This window comes from Rhea pennata, chromosome 15 (genome assembly GCF_028389875.1).
Source record: "Rhea pennata isolate bPtePen1 chromosome 15, bPtePen1.pri, whole genome shotgun sequence".
NCBI classification, from domain to species: domain Eukaryota; kingdom Metazoa; phylum Chordata; class Aves; order Rheiformes; family Rheidae; genus Rhea; species Rhea pennata.
The window spans coordinates 19,010,654-19,038,375 of NC_084677.1; the positions used below are offsets into that span (position 1 = coordinate 19,010,654).

The following is a 27,722-nucleotide window of genomic DNA, read 5'->3' on the forward strand; positions in this document are numbered from 1 at the left end:
GAGGAACCCATGGTTTGTGTGGCTTATGCTAAGGGTAGTAAAACTCCGTGGGTGAGTACACGTGAAAGTGGATAAGTGTGATGTGTGAGAGCTCGGATTCGTACTAATTCAAAACAGCAGGTAGAGATTCAATAATGCCTGAATTTGCACTGGTTTTTGAGTTGATTAGTGTATAAACTTTCATTATTTATTTTTGGAAGAAAGAAAATCCTGTATTGTAGCTTGGCTCTGCATGTGTTTTTAAAGTTTTGTCACTTGTGATTTGCAGTGAAAGTACATACTCGCTTTAGAAATTTTATCCAATTATAAGTAAAATTCCCCAGTTTCTTTCAAATCCCTGTGAAATAATTGTCTAAAGTGAATCTTAAGTGTGTACAGATTGTATTTTGGGAGAGTTAATTACAAACTTTGTGGTTCAGGGATTTAGTGCAAGAAGAGGAAGAACAGTTGATGGAAGAAAGGAAAAAGAGAAAAGAAGACAAGAAGAAGAAGGAAGCTGCTCAGAAAAAGGTATGTTGAGCATTACAGTATAAAAACCTGCACTCATAGATTACTTTTCATTACTATTAAATATTCCTTGTTTTAGCTGTTGTTATTCAAGTGTTCTTTCTTCATTTTGTTTTCCTTATGCGGTTTATATGCTGATAAATGCTTAATGGTAACTAACACATAATTTCTTTAGAAATGTATATTCTTCTGAGGTATCAGTATTTTTTTTCTGATTGCCAGTTCAGTCAGTTTCAATCTTAGAAGCTTCCTCAATATTATTGCACTTGTAAGATTTGCAGAATACATTTTTTAAAGGTAGTGGTTTCCAGGTGTAGCCTTATTTTAATGTATCTTCTTATCTTTTTGTATGGAAACAGTCTTGTCGTAGCAAGCTTTGCATTGAGGAAGGTGGATTAAAATGAAAATACTGGCAGTGAAGGTGTTAGATGTAAGCATCAGGGAAATACTTTGAATGCTTCAGAATTCCTGTTTCACATCAAAATATTCATTATAGCCATTGATTCTAAATATTGATCCTAAGCTTGAGAGGAGCTTGTGAATCTGTTTTTCAAAACATGTCCATTTCACGCTTATATTTGATAATCAATGGTAGCAGAGTGAATTTGCTTCTCAGGGTTTTTTCCTTTGATTCCATTGAGTAATGTTAGGTATTTATTATATAGCTGGAAAATTGGTAGTCAGTTCTCTCCCTTTATGTAAATAAAGGCATTTATTGTGTGCATATACAAAATTAGGTATATCTAATCTTACAACAAATCTAAAGGAAATAGTGTATAAGGAATACTCCTGCAAAAGATGGTATATTTGTTTGTATTTCAGAATGAGAAGTTCCATAATATTGTCAGTAGCTGACAACAGAACTGCATAATAAATTTTTTGGACCTCAAGTATAACTTTATGCTGTATTTTCCTCTCAGAATTTTGCTTTAATAAAAGCATTAACATGAAAGGAGCTGGTTTACTTGTGAAATTTGATTTCATCTTTTAGATAAGTGATTCTTCATAGCTTTCACTGCTACAAGACTTATCAATACAGGATGCTAGAGATCGCTTGCTCACAAAACTTAGTATTTCATGAATTGAAAGGCATTTTTGACTGAAATTGCTAGATGAAATAGAAGCATGAATATTTTCTGCAAGTAAAGAGGCCAAAGGTTTGCCTGAAATTGAAAGTTTTGCTTACTCTCTCCCCTGGTATGGAGTGCTTATTAGACTGTTCTTAAGAAGCCTTATACCCACATTGACATAGTGTATTCTCAGAGCAACAAAATGTTAAGTGCTTGGACTCAATTTATGGGACCTTTAAGCAGCTTCTATGGAAAGAGTAGTAGGATGCCATTAGGGTGCTCATGTGCCTTCCTGAAGAGGCTTAAATTTGGTCTAGATTAAAGAGGACTCATCTCTGGAAAGATATAGTAACAAACAACTACCAGTTGATTTAGCTATTAAGAAAAAAATTCCTAGTGTGACTTTCTTTTTTAACCGATCATTAATATTTATATATGGAATTGTATGGACCAAAATTGTTCTTTTTGTTTTGTTAGCTTTTTCTGTGTGATCTCTTAAGAACATACTGTTTGGTGCTGTCAACCTTAGGCTCACTAGCAAAAAAATGAAAAGCATTTAACAGTTCATCAAGCACTGATCCATTTTAGAAGTCTATAGCTGAAATAGAGGTGTGTGGGGAGTATAGTGCATTTTGTTTTGTTTTAAACTGAATAACCTTGGAATTTAAACTGAGTAAGTATTAAATCATTCAGTAGCCTTATCCGATGACCCCTTTTCTTTGCTGATCTCTTTGGATGCTGTGGGCAGTGAGATCAAGCAAATAATCTGCAAAATTCTAAGTTGTCTCATTTTCCTGTTTGTGAATTAGTATCAGATTAATCATTTTGATTTTATATTGAAGCTGATTTGTCTGAAGCTATGAGAGTAATAAAGTCATCTTCTGGCTTGTCTCTGCTGCAACCCATGGATCAGGCACTGGAAACCATATTTCTGTAGAAGAGTATTGTCTTTCTATACTTTTTCCCAAATTAAACTGTTTTGCCTAATTGTAAACTCATTTCAGGATAAAGACCTTCTATCTTCGAGAGAGATTTTGGAAAAAATCTCATGGCATTTGGGTGGCAATAGGCTAAAGTCAGAAAGCCTTAATACTGTGTAATGCCAAACTTAATTATATTTTTGATAGACTTTTTTGTTAGGAGCTTTGACAATGGAATACTGAATGTTCTCAAATCATTTAGCAAAGAAAGTTGATAAATAAGTAATTCGTAGGTGAATCGGGGAAGAGTCTGGTATTTTCATACTCTTTATGTCTATGGTTTGTGATAATTCCATTCTTATTTGGATTTAAAATGTTTAAAATATATAAAATCCCTGAAAAGCCCCAGTAGAGAAGGAACTCTGCACCCCTCTGCAATGAGTGCACAAATTAAGGAAAAAGGTTGCAAGCCTCCGCAGTAAGTCCTAAACACATGTACCAGGCAGGCCAAGAACGGAAGAGACATCATGTAAACATACTGTGGCAGGGAAAGCATTTTTTTATATATGCTGTAGCCTTTTAATAATTAGAGTTAAAAGACAAGAATAGTAGGAAAAAAGCAGCTACAGCAAAGGTATGACACCAGCTTAGTAAGAGAAGATACATTCCTTTGCATGGTGTTTGCATCCTGCTTGCATCCTGCTGCTGAGCACCTTCTGTGGGATATCTAGAATTGTATTTCTTTTATATTTTATAACCACACTTTTGCATTTGCATTTTATAACGTTATAAAAATGTATCATGAGTTCTTGGTTCAAAACCAGTTCTTGTACATGGAGTATCTTGGCATGCAGAGCACATACCAAACTTCCCAAGCCTTCAAAATAAACTTTTTAGTCTTTTTTTAGACAAAGTCAGCTTAAATCAGAAATTGTCACATTGAGTGGTGGTACCAAGTACAGCAACTACATTTTGCAAAATGAGGAGCAATAGTATTGGAAGAATCAGGGCAATAAGGATAAGAAAAAGTGGAGGGGAAGGAAAAAAAAACATTGAGAGCAAGAGGCTGCATTTTGACTTCATCTACATACTGGATAGTAACTTTTTTTTTAATGTATCCTTGCTTTTGTCAGCTTAGGGAGTCAAAAATTAGGGTTTTGTCAAGATATTCTTGATTTCTTTAACACAAGTGAGGATATGACATTAAAGATTTATTAATAACATTTCAATAGTCAACCCTAACAGTACTAACATCTTCTCTCTCTTCCCCCCACCCCTTTTCAAGGTTTTAATTATAAACAATAGTTACTTTAAGTATTATCTCAAATTACTTTATTGCATGATGTGGAATATGTGCAGTATCATAATTAAAAAGAGCTGTATACTGCTACCAAAGTGATCCTATCAAATTAAATCTCATTTTGCTTTGAAAATAGTGCCTTCTAAAAGTGATAATTAAGAGCACTGTAGCTTTAGATAGGAAGAACTAGGACTTGTGCTTTTGAGATGACCTTTACGAAGTCACTTTCACTATCTTCTATAACTAAAACTGCACAGTTAAGGTGTGCTTTCATATGACAATAAATGCTTTTCTCCCCATTTTTATCTTATGGTACATTTTTTTTTCAAATGGGTCTCTTATATTGGCCATATCACAGGAATAATCGGTTGAATCTTGAAAAGTAAAAACTTAAAGCTTTTGCATTTGCTTCTGTACTGCCTTTAGATTTCTAGGTCCCTCCCTTTCTTTCCCAGCCATATTCTGCAGTAATGTAGTGGAGATTCCTTGCTTCCGGGCACAGTGTTTAATTTGCTTCAAACGTTAATTTGCAAGTTTAATTTTGTCTGTTTCGTATAGTTATCTCAAATTAATTTCGTCTTCTGTAATATTTAAATGGCTTTCTAGGCATAAGGAAAAGTTGGCAAGTGTTGGTTAGAGACATGCTTCTGATGTAGATAATTAATTAACTTGAAAACAGTTTAGAAGAGGAAAGTCAAAAGCTAATGTTGCTTTATAAAGTGGCGTGCACATGTGATTTTCGTTGTCTCCACAAATCATTGACACTTTCTTTCTTTTTCTAGGCCATTGAACAAAAAATCAAAGGTAAGTTACTTTAAAGTTGTATCTATTCTCTGTATTATTTCTGTGTCTTAAAATATGTTGAGTCAAATGGGTCAGTTGAAAGTTTCCCTTCAAACTGAAAAACAGGAACTGTGAAAAGTCAATTGAACTGTTTCAAATAGTTACCACAAAAAGCTAGAAAAGGAATGGGCTAATGGTTTACTCCAGGGATTTGCTTGTTTCTATTCTTCCTATTTTTCATTCTTAGTTACTTACATATCACTAGGCATATACGTATAATCATGAGTTCTTTTCCTTATATGCTTTGCTGTTCCCCTTTTTGCTTTGTTTGAAAAGTGCATAAACATTCTAACACTACTTCTAATATGACCTTTTATAGATCCACATAACGGATCTGTTTGAAACTCAGCTTCTAAATATTCTAACTGCAAGTGGGTTGGGAAGGCTTGAGAGACCAGTGATTGATCCAGTTTTAACTAACTGCTGTGTTTAGAGGGCTCATCTTGACAAAAATTGTCAAGATGACAGTGTCTAAAAGCTGTAATTTAGACTTTCGGTAGCAAGCTTGGAACACTGCAGTTACTATGAATTTTTGTGGGCTTTATAAAAGTCTCCTTTCCAACCTGTTTCTTGTAAGGGGGGAAAAGAAAAGATTCTTTTCACTTCCTTTTTAATTTTAGCTCCTAACATATTGAGGAATCGATAATGATCACATAATTGATCCTGTTGAGTGCCTGCTGAATCTGTATTTTTTAGGAACATTGGGTTTAATTAAATACTTACCTTGAGCAGTGGTAGAAATAAGAGCTTAGAAGCCCTGCTTAGCAGAAATATAATTACTTTTGGAAACATCAAAAATACGTTCTGGCATGAAGATAGGAAAAATGGTATAGGAATACAGTGCTTGAGATGAGGCAAAAGAACGAATTCACATTTCCATTACTGTTGGTAAGTATGCTAATTAGCACATGGTTGAAGTGAAGGAGGCAGGAGAATCAGTATTTTTATGCAGAGAATCTGATTAAGTCTATAGCCGTGACTACCAGGTATTGAGAGGCATTTACGTCTAGTTTATTCAAGTGTAACGTATAAATGTTTAATGTGTGTTTAAAATAAATACTTTTTTTAGAAACAATAGATTCTCAGTGTATGAAGATGCTGTGTGGACAGAATGTGAGCTGTCTGTGTTCTGCATTATAGTGAGTTTTTTTATGTGCAACTTTGAGAAAGTTAATATTTCAGTTTATGGAATATTAACTACTTGAGTCAGAGGAAGTTGCCAGATTATGGTGGTTACATGAATGCCAGTGCACTGTTCTTGTAGTAGGTGACATTAATGGAAACTTAAGTTCTATATCTGCAACTATCTGTACATTTCATTGGGCTGACTTAAAACCTGACTCCCTTGGTACTGAAATCAGTGAGAATTTTATATTTGGCTTTAGGAACAGGTCTGAGTACTTAAAAGGGGTGGAAGAAGCCGCAGGAGTATTATAATTAATAAATATATTTCACTCAATTTTTTTTAAAAAGCATCTCTTTCAAAACAATTCATGGAATTGTGTTTGAAGTACAGGCTAAATATTTACTTTCTTCTGCATACTCCTGCAGTAAAACTTCTAAGATGGTAAACCAGATTTAAGTAATTGTGAAAGTATCTTTTTATTCTGCATTAATTAACTATATCTGAAAAGATAGTGAAGAAGAAAAATGGTAAAATACTTTGCTTTAAATATTGTCCATTTTGAATGAATGTTTGACCTATGTACTTATGCTGTACTGGCATCCGTGCGTGGCATTAGGGACGAGGCTGCAAAAGCAGACAGCTAAAAATAGCATGAAGGAGGGAGGGCAGTAATTCTGCTCGGTAGGCTACCTGATGCTTATCTTTGAACTGGGGAGGGGAACATTTTGTTTTGAAGGACAAAGTAAACCTTACTTTTTCATTTTATCTTTAGAGACTTAGTGTTGTTCATTAATGTTACGTTATTATTAAGAGTCTTTCAGAAAGCATAGCTGGAATTAAGGACTGTCAGCATGCGTTTCTCTGCCAGAGTTCTAAGTACAGACATCATGGGATTCAGTGATGCAAGTTTTAATAGGACTAAAATTTGTTGCTTGTTGCACATACCTCTTTCTTTGTTTCAACAGTTTTGTCTACTTGTATTCAGGATGCAAATTAATGTTTCATTAGTTTCCAAGTTTCCATCTTGTTTATGTCATAAATAATTTATTTTGTGTGTGAGCTGAAGATAGAATACAAGAGTATAGGATCACTGAATAATTCAGAGTAGTGTTCCTTGTCTCAGAACAGTAGCTGGTTGCTTAGGGAATGGGGAATAGTTGAATGAGGAGATTATTTCTTGGTTTTAAGTGTATTTTGGATGACTCCAACGTGTGTTTTTAGCTAAGGTAGTAATCATTGTTGTACGAGCTGAAGTAGCTGTCATTGTGAGTGTAAAATACAAGGTTACCTGCCAAGGTATTTAACAGTGCTGATTCTTCTTCCTGTTCAGAATTGACAACTAAAGTAATGAATATGCTAATGAAAATATTTCTGTTTCTATTACAAATACCTTTTTAATACTGTAGTGTTGTTAATTGCTGTGGATTTCAAATGTTTTAACCTGTCTAGTTTTGTATATCTGGTTTTAATAAAAGAGGGAAGAGGGAGTTCATAGTAGTTACCGATTAATGTATTGGTTGCTAAGTGGAAGCTTTCTCCATTTGTGCAGCACCTATGAATGTGCATGCACAATGAATTCCTGCATTGATACATGCCTTCCAAGTGCTCTTGCACCATATATTTTTAGAAATAATGTCACTTGAAAGTTCTCATTGGTTGAGAATACTGTAGAGTTGTCAGTTGTTGTAATATTCCTTTTTAGGTTGGCAAAATGTGTATTTTTGCTGTATTTGATGTTAGTAGTGTTCAAGACAGATCAATCCATTCCACCTGAATATCTCTAGAAATCGCAACCACCACTGTGGCCATGAATTCCTAATAATAAACCAAGCTCTAAATTGAATGTTATTCAAGAAGAATGTTTGAGTTTTGTTGTATAGTGCTCACATTAATAATCATGATGTATTTCTGCAGAATGAAATTTCATTATGAGATGAAATACCTTTTTGCACACATTTATATATGTGTGCGCGCACACACACACACACACACACACACACACACACACACAAAACCATAGTAAAATAATTTTAAAAAGACTAAACAGTAATGCTGATGTTGGTATTGTGGTTAGTAGCTCTGAATGCTTTTGTGCTTTGCAAAGCAATACAAGGTAGAACTGAAAACTTCTAACAGTTGTTGAGTTCTGAAATTCCCTGTTTTGTAGAAGGCAAAGACATAAAGTACTACATTTGTTACAGAACAGAATAAACTTTGAATCAACCACTGAAACAGAAAGTGCTTTTAAAAATAGCTGGGTGTGGAATTGAAATCTTTGACTCATATTTCCCACCTTGGAAACTTCTTATTCATTTTTTTCTCTGTCGAGTAAAATCATCCAAACACGCTAAGTCTTCTGCTTTTTTTTCTTACATAACTGCTTTACTCTATTGAAAAAAATGTTTTGTTAGCTTTAAAACTTGAAAGTAAATAGCAAGAATGACCAGAATAATAAATGCTTGCTGTTAAAATTATCCATATAAATGCCATATAACTTACCTTTGTGCGGATCTTCAGGGGTTAATGAATTGGCAAACAGTTAGATATTTTCCAGATCAGCTAGCTGAGCTTACAGCTGCGGCCATTTTTCCACAACGAAAATTCTAGCCCTACATCTTACGTGTGTCAGCTTGAAAGCCAGACTTCCTCTGTTTGCCCTTCAGCATTCCAGCACTGACAACTCTTTGGGGCATGGCATGCAAGGAGAGTGTATTACAATACATTTTTAAGAGGTCAGCTTAAGCAGCATAAGAAGCAGCATTTAAATGACGGCTTGATGCTGTTCTTTGTGTGGTTTTGTAAATGATTTGATCTTTGTAAGCTGATTTTGTGCGAGTGAAACTGTTTTCCATCTGCATTACAGTTATTCAAACAGCTGCCATTTTTTTTTATTGGAGGGGGAGTTTAAGTCACTGGGCCCCTACTCCAGGAGGAGTTGGCAGGCAGCACTCCTGTAGCAGTAAAATGACACCATGCTTCTCCTCCATTTTCTAATGAAATCTGCAGAGTGGGAAAGCAACACAAGTTGGAAGCGTCTTTCTTTGGAATCTCTCTGTAAACTGTAACTTCACCATCCCCTGCTTTGTGGGTTTTCAGCAGGTTTGTTCTTTATCAAAATTTGTCATTATTAATATTAATTTTTGTAAGTTTGCTACTACTAGTCAAGTAAATTAACTGTGATAGACTGTCTGTTAACGTAATCATCTTTCTACTTTAGCATAATTAAAAACAAAATACTGATGTGCAAAACAGTACTTTATTCAAACTTTTATTAAACAAGTTGCTTGTTTAATAACAAATTAAAAATACTAAGATAAGGATTAAGATATGTTAGAATATATAATAGCCACAATGGAATATTAACATATTTAAAGAAAGACAGTTAACTGAGCTGACTTAATTTTTGGAGAAGTTGTAGCCCAGAAAATATGTTCGACAGAATAAATTGGGTAGCTTAAAAGGCATTCTGGTACTTGGGGAGGTGAAGGGAGAATTCTGCTACACCTAAAAGTACTTCTGCTAAGTCTCAATTTGAAATTAACACACAAATGTAAACTGTACATATATTTGTTAGCAGAAAATCTGACCAGATAAAGTGGCTTTATTTAATTTGCTGGTCATAGTAGGAAGAATACTATATTTGCTACAGAAATGTATATACATAACGTGAGAAGTAGTTTTTGTAAACTATTTGTGAAGTCTTGTTTGTACTATAGCTAAGGGACTTGGCTTAGCAGATATGAGCTTGTTTATTACTTGCACTATTTTATAATTGAAAATGATTTGGTTATCAGCAAGTCCACTAAATTTTGTTGTAATATACACTTTGTCCTAAAGCAGATGCAGTTAGGAAAGTGAAGTATTAAAATTGCTGCGTTGCAGTACTACCCTAAAGGCATTACTTTCAGCTCTGTTTGGAGAAGTCCCACGGAATGTCATATGTAAATGATTTTACTTTATCTGAGAACAGCAATTGTACGTGAATGGAGTTAGTGGTAGGAAAACAATCTCTTTAGCTGACCACATTATGGAATAGTGTATGTTGTATTAAGTCTTTTTAAGGAGTGCACTCTCTACTTAAGCTGATGATTTAACAAAAAAAAAAAAAAAAAAAAAGTACAACATGCAAAAGGCTAAAGGATATGTTTGTCCCTAAGTGGTGCCATTATTATACAGCTGCTCTGTTGGATTGAGAATGATCTACTGGCTGTAAAAAGTGGTTGTTTTCTACCTGTCGTTGTCAGCACACATCATGTAGGCTGAACTATAAGCTGTGACATGTAATTAGTATGAATCAGTTTTGGTAGAAGGCATGTTGATAAAACAGATTAAAAGATTTAGGGAGCAGTTATACAGATTGTAATATATTGGGAAGAAAAATGTTTGTTGTTCTTATTTCAAGGCTTCTTATGGTACCTAGACAACAAAAATGTGATAATTGGTTATATCTTAAGCTATTCACATTTTATTAGATATTTCTAAGGTAGCACGAAAGATTGCAGTTATTTTCAGCTATCCTCATTATTTTTTAACCTGGAGATGCTAAAAGGAATAAATGGAAATACATTTGTATATAAAGACTGTTTTTTATACATTTATAAATATTTATAAATGCAAATACAAAGACTTTTATATTCCTGAAATTCAATTTTGATCATAATTTGCTGATACAGTAGATGCATATGAAACATTGCCCAAAGAACCTGAATTATTTACTTATATTAATATAAGTAACTAGTTATATCAGTGGAATGTGGTATGATGCTAGTCATTTTATCATTACAAAGATATCTAATAGCTTTTGAATACCTTCTATTCTCTTTGCTATGGGCATTAGATTGACTTATGTCTTGGCCATTTCTCTACTTAATTCTGTCCTTCTCCAGTCAGCTGTGAAATAGAGTAGAAGTGGGTCACTGCTATGTCAGAGTAGTGGCAGCCAGCAGTACTGTGGAGTGTGCGTGTTTGTAATCAGCTGAAATTGGGTGCTCCTCGCTGCCCTTGAAATTTCTATTGAAGGCCTTTCACAGGCCACCTGTGAAACAACAACATGGCATGTGTTTAATTTTTTTCTACTTCTATCAAGTAATTTAAGCTTAACATTTCATTAAAATACAACTTAACTGCTGATTCTTAGGTGATGTTTTATTCTAAAGGCCTTTTATATTGAAATCATGTAGCTGCATTTTAATAGAAGTGGTGCCTATAATATGACTGTAAAAAGAAAATGCGACTATACTCAATTTGCTGCTTTAAACAAAAAAAGAGTTTGTTTTCATTCATGTTGTAATCCTGTGTGTGTTTCTGAAAATGAATGATAATATGGCCCTTTTCTCCTTCCTTTGTCCGCCTTGTCCTCCCTTCCCTCCTCCACCCCCCCCCCAAAAAAAAAAAAAAAAAAAAAAAGACCCAGAAAACTACATTTTCCTTCACATAGTAAGTATTCCTTCTTCTGACATTCTGGAACATTATTAAATAGGACTCAGGAGGAAAATGGTTTAAGGATGCTGCTCTTAAGTCACAAGCCTCATGTATGTTTAGATACTATCAATGTGCAAAATTATTCTTAAAAATAAATACAGCCCTTTAACTGAGGTGATTTGCAGTCAGGCCACTAGTCCTATAACAGTGCAGAGTATGAACCCTTTTAGTCGCTAACAGTAGTGGCAGCTGAGTTTCCCACTTTCTCCTGGCATTTACTTTGTTATCTTCTACAGCCTGTTGCCACCTTAGTTAACAGCATTGCAGCAGTTTGCTGGAGCTGGTTCCTAAGCTTTTCAGTCCCGGGATCTCAATGGGGGGGACGGGGAACTTGGGATGACTTTTTACCCTAGATTATTTTTCTTCTCTGTTGGCTGCACAAGCCCCGAAGGTTGTATTGCTGCTTTGTTTATGACAGCAGGGGAGGAAGACAAGAATGAGTGACCAGTAGTGAGCTGGGAACCTTTTTAGATATTTGTCACTAGAGAAATTTTATCATAAAACTGTGCCCTTACTCTTAGCAGCAGGTATGTCATGAATTGAATTACTTATTCCTTCAGTAACTTCTAAAACAACTAGTTTTGTTTTGGAAGGTTGTCAACAGTGACTGTGGCTTGATCACATAGATAGTGTGTCAAGGAAAGGTATGACTGAGTCTTGAGGTATCTCTGAAAAGCTCAACCTGAATGTACGTATGGATACTTTAGCTAAGAAATTTGAAAAGGCTGTTACTGTAGAAGTAATGTAAGGTGGGATTATAAGCATAGTTTGCCTATTACAGAGGCTGTGATGAATGATTTTACATTCTTTATTATGGCAGTGACGCTGGGAAACACACATCTAGTAGCTCATGTTATTCCTTGCTTTGCATGAAGCCTGGTTTACTAATAAGTTACCTAAATCTGAACACTTCTATACTTACTATCTTTATCTTTACACTGCTCAGGGGATGTTTACTAGATGTTGTATTTCTTCCTTAATTGAGCATTTTGTGTATGGTGTATTTATCGTATACGGCTTCTCCTGCACGTTGTTTGGCCTTAACCTTGCCTTGAAGTTACCAAGCTGTCAAGAGCATGAAAGATAATTTGGTCTTCAAGTTGAGCATTCAGCATTTTATCAGTGCAGGCAAACAGTCATGTCATATATGGTGGCTGCCTGTCCCACTAGCTCTTTCTGCTGCCTCAGGTTGGCTTGAGAGTATCGAATACATTTCTGTTTGGATGTTAGGCCTGATAAAACAGGCCATTCTTAGCAGAGAGTTCTGCCTGTCCATGTTTATCTTGTGTGTTTTTAGTGTTGAAACTATCAGATATTTTTGTATACCTAACACTTAAATTTCCCATTAAAGTAAGGTTTTTTTCATACTTAGTGTTTCTTTATATAAGGTTTAAATGCTAGTACAAACTGATAGCTTTTAATGACAAATTGACACTCTATATAGAATGTTTGTTAGTAGCAGTATACTCTAATTGCAAACTTTGTTAGCAGTGGGTAGCCAGACATGTTTTTACCTCTGGGATTAGGCTATTAAAGCTGTATGATTACAGAGTAACAGAGTTTTTAATAGGGAGCAAGTTACAAATTTACTTGGAAAAAGTGCTGCCGTTACATAATACATAAACACGTCTAAGCAACTATTATTAGTTTTCAGTTTTTTCTAATTACTGTTCTTATGAATAACTTTGTTCAACTTTCTTTTTTGGGGGGGTGGGGATAGTGCCAGAACAAACAAAGACAAGTGTAAGCCAGCCTCAGCCTGTCACCTCTAACGGCACTTCCGCAGTAACCAGCACTAATAATAATGCCAAGCGGGCCACAGCCAACAATCAGCAGCAGCAGACCTTGCCTCGATACCCTCCTCGTGAAGTACCACCGCGATTTCGACACCAGGAACAGAAACAGCTTCTGAAACGAGGTCAGCAGTTACCAGTTATAGCTGCAAACCTGGGATCTACTCCTAAAGTATTAAACGGCCAATCGGGAGGCAGTACTGTCACAAATAAGCAGCCCGTGACCAACGGAGAAGTGCCGAACAGCAGCAAAAAACAGCCAGGTAAGGGGGAGGTAACTGATTTTCATTTAATTAAATTTGAATATTTCAAACTCTGTTATTAATGAAATACTTAATCACAATATTAATTTTTTAATGTAAGCTATAGCATGATGAGATATTCTCCAGTGTTGTAGCTTAATGTTAAACACTGCAGGATACTTTCAGCCGTCTTTGTGCTAGCTTCAGTCTGAAACTTAGTGCAGCTTAGTTGCTCATTCTTGCCAGTGGTGTACAATGGATGTATATCTGTTTTTGAACAGATCTTGAAGAAAGGGTGGCTGTTATTACACATTCTGAATTTTCATTTTCATCATAAGAATTGATCCAAGTATGGTTATAGTGCAAAGTATATCTTTATGTCTATTTGTAATACACAAGTCTTAGAAGTCTTTCAGTCAGTCTTCAGAGTGTTCTTAACAGCATCTCAAAACATTTTTCCCCCCATCTAGAGATAAAAGTAGGACACAACTTGTTTAGAATACCAAAAAATGCTTTTCATTGTTAAGTCAGGTTTTTTTTTTTTCATATTTGTGAAGCTTGACTGTCTTACAAAATTAAAGGCTTTACCTTTATGATTATTGTTATTCAAGTACTGGTATCCTTTGCATCTTGGCTTGGTATGCCTTCTCGTCAAATACCTTTTAAAGAGTAATAAAGCTTATCTTTTAGATGTGCATAATTTGCACTTCAATGAATGCACTAGCATGTGTAGCTTACTGAAATTTGGGGAACAATAAAGACAGTCTACTTTTGGCTGGGAAAAAGAAGCTTTGCTTCTAGGGATGTTTTTTTGCAAAGGAATTTGGTATTAATGTATACAAATGTAATATGGACAAATACTTACTTATTTTGATACTTGTAATTGAATTTAGGTTTAGGCATTTACGTAGCAATGATGTTGCAAACCTTGTTCTACCACATGCAGCTTCTCCAGAAATTTTACTCAATTCTTAACATTTCTCAAAATTAGTATTTTGTCCTCTGCTAAGGATATGATTTCTAGGCCACTTCGGTTTAAAAAAGGTAGATTTTTTTTTTTTTTTTAGATTTCTGAAAAATAGGTTTGATACATCAAGCTCTGATTACATTTTGAGCTGTTCTGATTACTTACATTTTGAATACTAGTTCTTTAATATTCTGTAAGCAGTCAAAGGGTTTGAGAGCAGCTTATCCACATGCTATTGGAGGAATGTTTTCAATATTATTTTCCAGTATTGTATTTGTCATGCACTGATAAAACTTTTTTTCTGCTCCAATAAGTAATTTTTGTGAAGTAGTTACTTTTTTGCTTCGCCTTTGTAATTGTTACTGGCTTCAGTGATGTCCTGAAATAATCTTTCATATACTTACATTTTTTTAAGATGAAATATTTTCTCCAAAAATGCATCCTTTACTGATCAAATAAAAATTCACTCATAAATTAATGTCACCCTTTAAACAACCTTTTAAACTTCTTTGTTATTGATGAGTAAGTTGAACAAGACTGGACCCAATACTGACTGCTGGGGGACACGGCTAGCTACAGGCTTCCAACTAGACTCTGCTGTTGACAACTGTCTGAACTCTGCCTTTCAGCCAGTTCTCAATCCACCTCACCACACTCACCTAACACACACTTCCTGAGCTTACCTGTGAAGATGCTGTGGGAGACAGTTTCAAAAGCCTTGGTGAAGTCAAGGTAGACAACATCCACTGCTCTCCTCTCATCTACGCAGCCAGTCATTCCATCATAGAAGGCTATCAGATTGGTTAAGCACGATTTCCCGTTGGTGAATCCATGCCTTCCTGATCACCTTTTCCTCCATATGCCTGGAGAATGACATCCAGGATGAGCTGTTCTGTCACCTTTCCAGGGATGGAGGTGAGACTGACTGGCCTGTAGTTTCCTGGGTTGTCCTCCTGTGGTCCCTTTTTTTTTCTGGGTGTTTCCTGGGTTTCCTCGTTTCATGGATTCCCTTTTTGAAGACTGGAGTGACATTAGCTTTCTCCCAGTCCTCTGACACCTCTCCTGCTCTCCATGACCTTTCAAAGATGATGGAGAGTGGTATAGCAATAACATCCACCAGCTCCCTCAGTACTTGTGGTTACATCCCATCAGGGCCCATGGATCTGCAGGTGTCAAGTTTGCCTGAATGATCTCTAACTCAGTCCTCCTCGATCAAAGGAAAGTCTTCCGTTTTCCAGACTTCCTCTCTTTCTCCAGGCTCTGGGATTCCTGAGGGCCAGCCTTAGCAGTAAAAAAGTAGTTTGGCTCTTTGAATAATATGTTAACTGTTTGAATTTCATCAGTAGCATGTCTGTGTGTCCAGCTGGTAACTAAAAGTTTCTGAGAATCTTTCAGGAGAGAGAAAGATTGGCCAAACTGCTGTTGTCTAGAAATGTTTGCATTATCTGTAATGTCCTGCCAGTCAGTGTACTGTCAGATCTCCTCTTAATTTTATGTGCTGAACTCAAGGTGCTCCCATAGTATGCAAGGTCAAAATTGATGAGTAGGATTGGGGGGGGTCACAGATGGGTTTCTTTGTGCCATGTACCTGTATGATTTAAACATAGTTTTCCTCTAGTATAATCAGGAATAATGTCTGGTTTAGATATCTCGAGAGTTAATATTTGTAATATTCTCTGAGATATGTAGGTAAGGTGATAATGCAAATGAAAATACTTTTTCAGTACTGGATTTTTGTAATAGTTTCAACAATCTTGTCTAATGAATTGCTTGTAAACTAATGTGGAGATGACCATAGTACAGCAACTTGCAAGAGTAACTTAATGTCCGTTGCTAACCCTTAAATATGAAAGTAAATCTCCATAGTTCCTGTTTTAGCCACTAAAGGCAACTTTCGGGTACTATTGTTATCTCAAACTAAAGATGTCATGAAGTCTGACATAATCTGTAGGTCCATTAATTTTGAAAGGCTAACCATGTGCAGGCCTATTGGGTTAACATATTTTATGCTTTAACAAGGTATCTTTCAAGATCCTGAAGTTCTTGACTCTATTTCTAAGTATTTTTAATGGACTTTGGAATTAATATATCAAAATCTGAATTTTGGTTTTGAGTAGTTGTCAAATTTTCAGAGTCTATGGACTTAAACATAATTTTGGCAATACAATGAAAGTGAATGACTGAAGAAGTGAGAGCTGTCTACATGCCCCTCTGTCCGTGTGGGTTACCCTGAGGTAGGCATTGTTCATCTGCTTATGCATCATTAGGGTTTTTCAGCACAATGTTTTAGGGCTAAAACAACTACTGTAGCTTGAAACATTTGACTGAAAAATGCTGAAATCAGTAATGACTCCAGTTGTTTTATCTGTTAGCGTAACTCTTGACAGTTCCCTAAGTAGGATCTATCTGTGAGTTGTTCCTGTACTTGTAACTTTTTGATAGGTGTTTTGCAAAAAATAAGGAAATACGAATATTGCTGTATTTACAGGCTTCCTTTAATTCCCCTGGCCATGGCAAGCTTTTATATCTTCAGTATTAGGAATTTTTTTTATATTAATTGACAACAGAAACCTTTTTGCTTTTATCTCTCATGGGCGGTCATCCTCTGTTTTGAGAATTACTGTTTTGTTTAGGAGTAAAGCTTAAAAAGGGTAGTTCTGTGTTTTGGGGTTTTTTTAGCACATTTGGCATATCTTTTCAGTAAAGACTTATGAGTGAAGCTCATGCCATACAGTGCTTAGGAAATAGACACCTTTTCATTGTACCAGGAGGGTTATTTTAAGAAATCTGTACTTAAGTAGCTTTTTATCGGGACATTTTTCTACTAAATTCAGTTGTTTGCTTTTCTGAAATTTTCACCTTTGTGTGAACTTTATATGGAAAGAAAGTCTTAAATGTTACTTTGTTTACCTTTATTCTTTGTAACACATCAGAATAGTTAGCTGGTTATTCTACCATAAAATGGTTCATATAGTGAACTAGAATATTTACCAGCAGTAATTGTGACTGTGGGACGGAACAAAACACAGGAGAGCCACCAGACTCTTGAGTTACTTGGTTTCCTCCTTTGACTTGGGTGGGTCTCACTTTTTGCTCCTTGTAGTGGTGCTGCAAAATCATGTTAAAATAGGAGGTTTTAGAAGTGAAAGATTCTTCTTGTTAGTTTTTTTTTTTTGGGGGGGGGGAGGGGGGATGTATTTTAGGGGGAAAGAAGGAGGAAGTGAACAATTATCCAACTCTAAAATTTGAGTATTTGAAACTTCTACAACATCTGATCCCATATCCTGCCTGTGGGAAACTTAGGCAGAAGAAGCTATGAAAGAGTGATGCATGGATGTTCAGTATGAACACGCTTAGGTTAAAGTTGGATGGTATTCAGTTATTTCTGTTTGCTATATCAAGTAGCAAAATAATGACTTCCAGGTAGAGGAAGTGTAGCAAGTTCATGTCGCTGAACAGTAAAGTTGCAGGGCTGATGTCTGAAATTCTATGGTTACAACAATCAAAAATTAGTTAATTTTGGCTTTAATGACTGCAACTCCTTCCTCTCTTTTCTATAAATCAAGTTTTTAAAATTAAGGACATCTTAAATTGGTTAATTAAAATGTCAAATGTATAAAAACTAGTAGTGGAAGCATTTAGTAAAAGCAGCAAAATTGTTATTTATTAATTTTCTACATGCAGTGCTTTAAGTTTGATATCAGCATATCTTCCCTTCTGACATTTTTCAGAGCTGTGAGTAGAAATTGCTTGTCACCAACATGATTAGTAAGACTGAGAGATGGCTCTCTAAGAGAAATCTTTCATAAAAAAGAGATGATGACAAATGGTTTAAAAGCAGTGAGTGGTTTGGGGACTGTTCTCAAAGACCTAGTTTACTTAAGTAACAATTCTGTAATTTTCTTTTTTTTTCTTTTTTTTTCTTTTTTTTGTAGGCATGCCTCCCATTCGGGACTTGGTGAGCCACTCCCCTAACCAGTCAGGTGATGCATAGCTATTTAAATCTCACTTTTGTCTCGCACTGCATTTGTGTTCTTAGTAGTAGTTTCACACAATTCTCTCTTTTTTTTTTTTTTTTTTTTTTTTTTTTTTGGCTTTGGCATATCTGTTTTTCAATAGCATATTTTCTCTGTGCCTTTACATAATGCATTTTGTTAAAGGTTTTTAATTTTCTAAAATATATTGGAATTCATGCAGAAAAAACAGCTATTTGAAGCCTTAAGTATGGCACCTTAATTTTAAAATACTGTGAGTAGATATTTTTTCTCTCTTTATGCTTATATGATAAATAGCCTCTTGTTGGTCTTAAATTGAATAATCTATGCAAACTTGTCTTTTATATTAGAGACACTTCACAGCAGCATGGAAGAAACTAAGTCACTGCAGTTCTAGTCTGTGGGCCTTCCTGCTGTGAATGCCAAGCTTATGCTGGGGTGCATGTACTTGGGGACCTAAAGCTGTGCATGCTGTTTGCTAGATAACTAATTGTAAGGAACACTTGCTCTTTATTTTTAACCAAAGTTGGCATGACTGCTCTGTGAGGCTTGGGAATGTGCCACGCAAAATACTCTGGAGTAGCACAGTGGTTTGAACTGTCTCTGTTTCTGGCAGCACCTTATACTCAATAGACTGATGTGAATAGAATGCTTAGGAGAATATTTCATATTGGGTCTCTTCTGTTGAAGTGTGTGCTCAAAAGGGATAGTGTTAATCCTCCTGTCCTGCACTCTCCTGCCATCTCCTCCCTTGTGTTGGATTTAGCCACACAGTGAGTTGGTTCAACTGCTTCACGTGATGGAAAATTAATGGAAGTGGGATTGTTGGGTTTTCCATAGCATCAGTGAGTTGTCCTGACTCACCACACTGGTACATGAGCACTAGATCCAAAACAAGGAAGGGACTAAAACCATACTGGGATAAGAAAGGAGAGAGTGCAGGACTGTGCCTTTTAGAGAGCCGCCAGTTGGGCAAGTTAAGTATAAAGGGACACTATATCCTTGTACTAACGACTTTCCTGTCCTGCACTAACAAGCAGGGAAACTATTTCAGAGGCAAACAGCTACATGTACTAGTTCTTGGGTTGGAGTACTTAAGACAACAAAAACGGACTTCAGGACCTTCAGACCTGCTCTACCACAGAGGAGTAGATACCTGATGTTAACAAATAAAGTTTTTAATTTTTTGCTTTTGGCATTTCATAACAAATGTGCTCTTTAGCTTGTTTACTAAAGTGAATTTTTTCATAAGGATCAAAGGTACTACACCTGGGAAGGTATAGTATTGGCATTCTGTGTGCACCAATATACACTGTAACTACAAAAGGAGACACAGGGAGCAAAATTGAAGTATTTCTTAATTTGTGTTTCCCAGACCTACTGTTCAGTTTAAACAACATGATGGTACTTCAAAACAAAAAAAAGTTCTCCTTAGACAATATATACTGCAAACCTGTAGGGGTTAATTCATAACTACAGTGCGTTAAGTTATTTAATGACAAATTACTGAAAAAAAGTTTTAGCAGATTAGTGAAGTTCAGGAAACTCAGGTTTGTGTAAATCTTTTGCCCAGTATTTAAATGGTAAAAGTTCAGTTGCAGTTTCCAAGTAGTTTGGGGGAGAAAACTGTAGTAGTAGAACTACAGACTGTTATTGGCCAGTTTTGCTGTGCACCAGATGTAGTGTATCTGTAAATTTTTGTGATAGCTGTCAGGTATGAAAAATCAGAGATAATAGCTTGCTTATTCATTATTTTTATATTTAATTTTAGGAGTTCCTGGGTTTCAGGGATTTAAATAGGAATGCTTCAGAATACTTTCTAATGCAAGAAGTCACCAGCACATGTGTAGAAAGATTATTAGTCAAGGTAGTTTTGCATGTGATAGGATAAGGTTCTGCATGACTAAAAGTTAATCATTATACTGTGTTGATATACTGTGCTTGTTACAAACTGTATTGCATCTAAATTATCATAATAGAATTTCAGCCAACTACAAGCTTGCTTTTTATGTATTCTGTTACTGTGCAAACTAGGGTTTACAGTTTCACTCTGGCCTGTAGTCATAACCTGTCTCTTCCCTCACCTTGAATTCAGGTAGTCTAGTTGCCCACATGTATTCTCTTGCTGTTTTTAAAATTGATTGTGTTACTGGGACAATGGTTATGTAATGAAGACTTTGTTACAACAGCTTGATGCTGTTGACTTACTGTTTTGTTGGAGGGTGCAAACAACTCTAAGTTTATTGTTCTTTAATATAAGTTGAATGTTGTATCGGAGGGCTTGTAGGATCGTTGCTGAGATATTATAGATTTTTTTTTTTTTCAGTGGCAAATTAGTAGGTTGGTTCTGGGTTATGTTCACCTGAATGACTGTTTTCACAAGGATGCCATATGAGTCTGTTTTGTTCTTCCAGACTGTGGAGCTGCCAAGTGCTTCTAATCACTGCAGCCCTATTTCTACCTACTACAGGTCTTTACTGCTACAGTTCCTTATTCCAGAGTCCTGTGCCAGCATCCTTCTTTCTCATGTTTTTACCTGTCATCTGAAACTTAACTGATTGTTTTGACTCTTAACCTTCCTTTATCCTGGATGGGATGTTAGGGTTGGGTAGTTCTTGTTCTGTGTTACTTCAGGCTTTTTATTTATTTATTTATTTTTACTTTTTTAAACTTTAGAGCAGATAATGTTGATATTAAAAATACACTAGAACTTGCTGTGTATCACTGTGATATTCACTAAACTTAAGTTTAATGGTAAAGTTTAAGCTTTCCTGATCTGTTTCTTCCTGTTTTTTGTGGATTGTCAAGATCACAAATTCAAGTACTGTGGTATTTGAATTTCTCATGTTCTAATTAAAAGCGTTTTCCTGGGCTTTCTGCTTCTCATGGTGTTCTGAAACCCCTTTTGAAAGACAAAAGCACTAAAGCAAGGTCCTTTTTTTAAAAAAAAAAGAATCTACGCCAGCTGTACTTCCCTTCAGATTGGTCCGTCAGTCATGCTTACACAAAATACCATATTAGCTATTTTTTAGTTGATGCAGAGCACTACCAAATTATCTCTAGGTGTCCCTAGATACTTATTTGTTTCTGAATTGGGCTATTGCCAAAAGTCTTATGCTGTGTACAGTTTAACTTCTGCTAAGCTACGTGGCAATTTGAATAACATTTTTAATAGAACAGTTGCAATTTGGTTACCTGTTACTGAACGGCACCTAGGGAATTGGTGGGGATAGGGGCTTGGGACTTCACTTCATGTGCAGAATTGACTTGTAGAAGCTTCTGCCTTGTAGAAGGGAGAAACTGGCAAGGGCAACAGCTTCCTTTCAAGCTTCACCATTAAAACATGTTTCTTGGAAACATGAGAATCTTGTAAATTAGTGTGATATTTTAAAAGTAGCCAACCCCTAAATGTCTTAAAAAAAAAAAAAAAAAAAAAAAAAAGCTTTTGAGACAAGTAAAGGATTGGTAGTTCTACCTTGCATTAATATTGACTCTGTTTGCTAATATGAAGAGGTAAAATTTCGTAAAGGTATTCGGTCAAAATGACCATCTTTGTCTAATCAGATGTAAGGCAAGATTTCATATGCTGTAAAAATCCATTAACAATGAGTAGGAACTGGAGAAGCTTTTTTTTCCTTTTATCTTCAGGTACATGCGTTTTGAATATTCAAAGTAAAGGCCAAACAGTATTTGTTACAGAAAAAGAGTATTTTAATGAATGAAGAAGCATGGCTTGCTAAGTACACAACAACTAAGCATGTACTATACAGTTATTCTTTCAGTTCAGGCAAATAGTAAGTAAAAAAAAAAAAAAAAAAAATCCACTGAAAGACTTTGTTCTTGTATTCTGTTATTCTGTTAGAAGTGAGTAGTTGCCAACTTTATTACTGTTTGTCACATGCTTCACGCTTTTATAGATTTGTCTTCCAGTGCACCTATCTGACTATGCTTGATTTTTAAATCTGATGGGGGTGGAAATTTGAGGCCTCTGCAGTAAGGCTTAAGGAGCACAAGATAACATAATATGGTAAAAATTGGGTATTTTAAAGTGCTATACCAACACAAATAATACAGATTTGAATCACAGAACTCTTGCATTTCAAAGAACAAATGAAAATTGGCAGAATTTATTTTGTAGCATATACTTCATAGTGCATATACTTAACTGTGAAAAGTTTATAAGTGAATTGCAATGCATTTCTTCTGGAGTTCTGCACATGATCAGCTTTTCTATTGAAAAAGAAATGGTAGTTCTTGTATAAATGAAAATAAGAATTGCCAGTTCAACCACAGCCTGTAATCTGTACTGCTGAAACAGAGGTTTGTTAAGATTGGCCTCATGATTTTGTGTGTGTGAAGGCTGTGTAAAAGAAAGTGTCTTAAATAATCTTGCACTTAAAAAAAATCCACACTTAACATGATGTCTTTGAATGATGTTTCTTTGTTTTTCTGGCTATTGTCACATAGCAATTGCTACTCCTAGGTCAGTTTAATATCCTATTTAGATTTCTAGCTTTCAGAATCTCTTTGGTTTTTGTATACTGTTGTAGTTTTTAATGTGTAAGTTGTTTTTTTCATAAAATATTTTGCATATGGTGATATAGAAGGGTTCTTTTTAGTGCCATTTCTCTGGTAAGAAACCTTTTAGATGTGTTGCTTCATGCAAAAGTGCAGCTTCGCATGCTAGTGAGAAGTGTTCTAGGTAATGCATAAGGAATTGTTTTGAACAGCTATACTGTAAAGCTTTTTTCATAGTCTTCTGATTGTAGTGTTAAAATATGCAAAACAATTATTAGTGTTTTTATACTTTTTTGTCTCTTCTGTTTAATGAAGTAGTAATACTGAATTTATAATAATGCTCTTGGACTTTTCTTCTTCTCTTTAGATCTGAACCACAGTGGTCTAGGATCCCATTATGAAAATTCTCACTGGGGACCAGTCTCTTCAAATAGTGACTCCAGCACAAACTGGGATAAAGTTATTGTAGACGGCTCTGACAAAGAAGCATGGCCATCAATCACTGGCAGTGACCCAGAGTTGACATCAGAATGTATGGACACTGACTCTGCCTCTAGCTCTGGGTCAGAGAGAAATCTCGTTATAATGGCTTCAGGGAGCACAGGTGGTGAAAATGATGGCATTCGAAATGGCATTGGACATGGTTCTCAAAATAAGTTTGTGGTTGGTAGCAACAGCAATAATGTGGGCAATGGAAGTATTAATGGGCCATGGGGTTTGTCCCATGGAACCCTAATAAGCACATGTCAAGTTTCTGTGGATGCTCCTGACAGCAAATCTGAAAGTAGCAACAATAGAATGAATGCTTGGGGCACCATAAACTCTTCATCAAATGGAGGGTTAAATCCAAGCACTTTGAATTCAAATGGCAACCATGGTGCCTGGCCTGTATTGGAGAACAATGGACATGCCCTGAAAGGGTCTGTAGGGAGTGGTAATTCTGGCACAAATATTCAGTGCAGTACCATAGGTCAGATATCTAATAATCAGAGTATTAACTCTAAAGTGGGTGGTTCAGCCCATGGTTCCTGGGGAAGCCTTCAGGAAAATTGCGATTCTGAAGTAAATGGTACAAGGAAGGTTTCATTCAGTGGGCAACCTCAAAACCTTAACACTGAAATGAATGGACCAAATAACACTACTAACTTTATGACCTCTAGTTTACCAAACTCTGCTGGTTCAGTGCAGATTAACGAACTGCCTAATAATACAGGGCATGGGGCCTGGCGTGTGAGCACAATGAATCATTCTCAGATTCAGGCCTCTCCAGTTACAAATGGCACTTCCATTTCTCATCTTAGCAATGGTGAGGCAAAAAGTGGTGGATCTTACGGTACTACATGGGGTGCCTATGGTTCTAATTACTCTGGAGACAAATGTTCAGGCCCAAACAGCCAAGCTAATGGTGACACTGTGAATGCAACTCTAATGCAGCCAGGCATTAGTGGGCCTGGCAGCACTAACTTTCAAATCAATGGGAATAAAGGAGGAGGGGTATGGGAGGCAGGGACAGTCAACTCCCAGAATATGCCATGGGGAAGTGGAAATGGTGCAAGTGCTGGCGGAAGTAGAAGAGGATGGGGCAACCCTGCACAAAACACTGGCACTAACATTTCAAATGGGGAATGGAGTAAACTGTCTAGTAATCAGCATTCCAATGAAAGTTTAAATGGAAATAGTAGGAAGTTTACAAATGGATGGAAATCTACTGAAGAGGATGACCTTAACAGCCAGAGTTCTGCTGCATCTCAGATAACTGAGCAGAACAGCGCATGGGCCAAAACAGGTACGGGGGATAGCGAAGGTAGTACGGAGAGCACTGGATGCCATGAAGATAGAGCAACTACAGAAGGACAGTCTCGAGAGAGAAGAAAAGTTGACCAGCATGCGTTACTCCAAAGTATAGTGAACAGAACTGACTTAGATCCACGTGTCCTTTCCAACTCTGGTTGGGGACAGACTCCAATCAAACAGAACACTGCCTGGGATACCGAAACATCACCAAGAGGTGAAAGAAAAACTGACAATGGGACAGAGGCCTGGGGAGGCTCTGTGACACAGACTTCCAGCTCAGGGGGATGTGTGGATAGACCTAGCCCTAATAATAATGATACCTCATCTGTATCAGGGTGGGGAGATCCAAAGTCTGCTTCAAGGTGGGGAGACTCCAAAGGGTCGAACAGCCAAGGGGGGTGGGAAGAGGACTCTGCTGCTACAGTAATGGTCAAGAGCAATCAATCATGGGGAAGTGGCAAAGAGGAAAAGTCATCTTGGAATGATGCACAGAAAATCAAACAGGGATGGGTAGATGGACAGAAGGCCAGCCAGGGTTGGACAGTTTCTACCAGTGAGAGCTGGGGAGAAAATTCAAGAAATAACCATTGGGGTGAGGCCAAGAAATCCAGTTCAGGAGGTAGCGACAGTGACAGATCAGTATCTGGTTGGAATGAGCCAGGTAAATCAAATTCTGTTACTTGGGGAAGCAGTAATACAAACCCAAATAATACATCAGGATGGGATGAGCCTGCAAAGTCCAATCAGAACCAGGGCTGGGGAGACCCTCCTAAATCCAATCAGCCTCAAGGTTGGGGGGATTCATCGAAGCCGGTCAACTCTCCAGAATGGAGCAAACAAGATGTTGGATCTTGGGGAACGCCATCTGCCACCAGTAAACCACCAGGATCAGGCTGGTTGGGAGGACCAATGCCAACACCAGCAAAGGAGGAAGAACCCACGGGCTGGGAGGAGCCATCCCCTGAATCAATACGCCGTAAAATGGAAATTGATGATGGAACTTCTGCTTGGGGTGATCCAAGCAAATACAACTACAAAAATGTGAATATGTGGAATAAAAATGTCCCAAACAGTAGCAGCAGTTCAGACCAGCAAGCACAGGTACATCAGCAGCTACTGTCTTCAAGTGCCATGTCTAGCAAAGAGAGCAGTTCTGGTTCTGGTAAGACTTGATTTTACACAAATTTGTGCTTTTGATTAATTGTAAAACAGTGTTTCTGTTTTTACATAACAATATTTTAGTTTAAAAGTAGAAAGCATAAGGTAGCAATGACTTTTTATTTATTCCTTAAAAAAATCTTTTCCTTCAGAAAGTAAGTATCATTGTCGGTACAAATAAAGTGCTAATATAGCTTTACACTCAAGATCAGGTTTTCCAATCTTGTAGATCTGGGGACAGTGATTAATGATAATTGTTGATGAGTGTGTGTGTTATGTGGAGTATTTTGTGCTCTGCCTCTTTTTCATCTGTGAAAAGTAGTAACTTAAGAGTAGTTCCTGGAACCTAAGATCTTAAAAATCTATGTAATCAAAATGTAATTCTTTACATTCAGAACTTAGGTGTTTTTATTGTTTTTGGGGGGTATTTTTAGGAATAGCTTGCAGTTGCAATATTTACCTTGATAAAAAAATATATATATATAAATTGCATAACAGGCATTTTATTCTATGTTAGGGATTTAGAAAAAGTAAATTACTTGATTCTTTTAAATATCTTTCTAAATCTTGTTCAAAAAACATGTCAATAATTCATACCCTTTTAAAAAGGTTGGGGAGAGCCTTCTACTCCAGCCACTACAGTAGATAATGGAACTTCAGCGTGGGGTAAACCCATGGATACTGGTACTAGCTGGGGAGAACCCATCAGTGATGCAGCAGGCACCTCTGGTTGGGGAAATGCTTCTCTTGGTCAACAGGCTTCAAATAAACCTGGTGAGTGTTTTTTCATCGTCTTTGAGTAAAGATATATGTGGAAGGTGCAATACTAATCCGGAAGCTTTATATGTGGATTTTTTGAAGGCTTGTATCTTGACATTAACATAAAGCTAAGTTGTCTGTCTGACTTAAGGGCAATCAGTTGATGCTAATACCATTTTTATTTCCTTTTCTAACAGAGTAGCTGCAGATGAGTGTTTCTTCTCTTGCCTTCACCAACAAAACTGTTAATAATTTAAAGCGTGTCATGGTTAAATAATACTGTTCTGCTTTGGTTTACTGTAGCATATTTAGGTCATAACAGCTGGCTTGCTTTGAGATTATTGTTTGAAATGTTAGTGTGGTCAGTTTTTATTCATTTTTTGCAACCAGGGCCTAAATCTATGCAAGATAGCTGGTGTGGAGATGATATGCCATTGACAGGCAGTCGTCAGACCAGTTGGGAGGAAGAAGAGGATGTAGAGATTGGAATGTGGAATAGCAGTTCATCACAAGAAGCTAACCCGTCTTTAAATTGGCCACCATATATGAAAAAAATGCCTACAAAGGTAATTCTGACTTTTTAGATGTCATGCCCAAATGTAAGAATGCAAGTAGGCCATGGAAAAGAAGAGAGGCTTAAAAAGGTTCTTGAGAACTATTTCCTTATTCTGTAAACTAATTCACATTGAAGGCTGAGCCAAGGCTTTTGCACTGTTGTTTTTGCACCAAGTCAGAATTGAGACCTGCACTGAGTAGAATAATGTTGGGCTTTAATCTTTGCTCACAATATTTTATGATGTAATTTAAGTAGTAAGTAGTAGAAATCTTCCAAGTATCATAGGAATCCCTTTTTATTTTTAAGGGAATAATGAAAGGTGGAAATAAGCAAGATGAGACATGGATCAATCCATTCATTAAGCAATTCACAAATCTCAGTTTTTCAGTAAGTATTACACCTTTGCCTAGCTTAACTATCTTCTTAGTATAAGTTATAGTGCACAAAGCTGAAAATGCTTAATTGTCTAGTGTTTATTTTTGTCATGTTTTTCTTTTGCTTCTGTTGTTCTCCCCACTGTCCCCTATGCCTTTTCTTCTTTACTTCCTCAATACAAAAGACTATTTACTCATAAAAAAAAAACCCACTTTCTTAAATAGTACCCAGGTATTCATCCAGTAGTCTGTTGTACTTTGTTACATAGGTATTTTGATAAAGACACCTGTTTTCAATTGAGTAGCAAGTACTGGGAGG

The 27,722-nt window shown here is 36.4% G+C and overlaps 1 protein-coding gene across 5 annotated transcripts in view; it reads left to right on the forward strand.

Annotated features, from left to right (window-relative positions):
* The window catches only part of TNRC6A (trinucleotide repeat containing adaptor 6A), a 53,402-nt gene that overhangs the window by 11,986 nt on the left and 13,694 nt on the right, over positions 1-27,722 (forward strand). For 3 of the 5 annotated variants that reach the window (XM_062588774.1, XM_062588775.1, XM_062588777.1), the window contains exons 4-11: positions 420-510; positions 4,580-4,601; positions 12,968-13,303; positions 18,185-18,232; positions 23,130-25,718; positions 26,324-26,488; positions 26,864-27,039; positions 27,336-27,416. In XM_062588774.1, the coding sequence (XP_062444758.1) occupies positions 420-510; positions 4,580-4,601; positions 12,968-13,303; positions 18,185-18,232; positions 23,130-25,718; positions 26,324-26,488; positions 26,864-27,039; positions 27,336-27,416 (3,508 nt within the window). The remainder of the gene's footprint in view (positions 1-419; positions 511-4,579; positions 4,602-12,967; positions 13,304-18,184; positions 18,233-23,129; positions 25,719-26,323; positions 26,489-26,863; positions 27,040-27,335; positions 27,417-27,722) is intronic. The other 2 variants (XM_062588776.1, XM_062588778.1) reach the window with 1 other exon arrangement.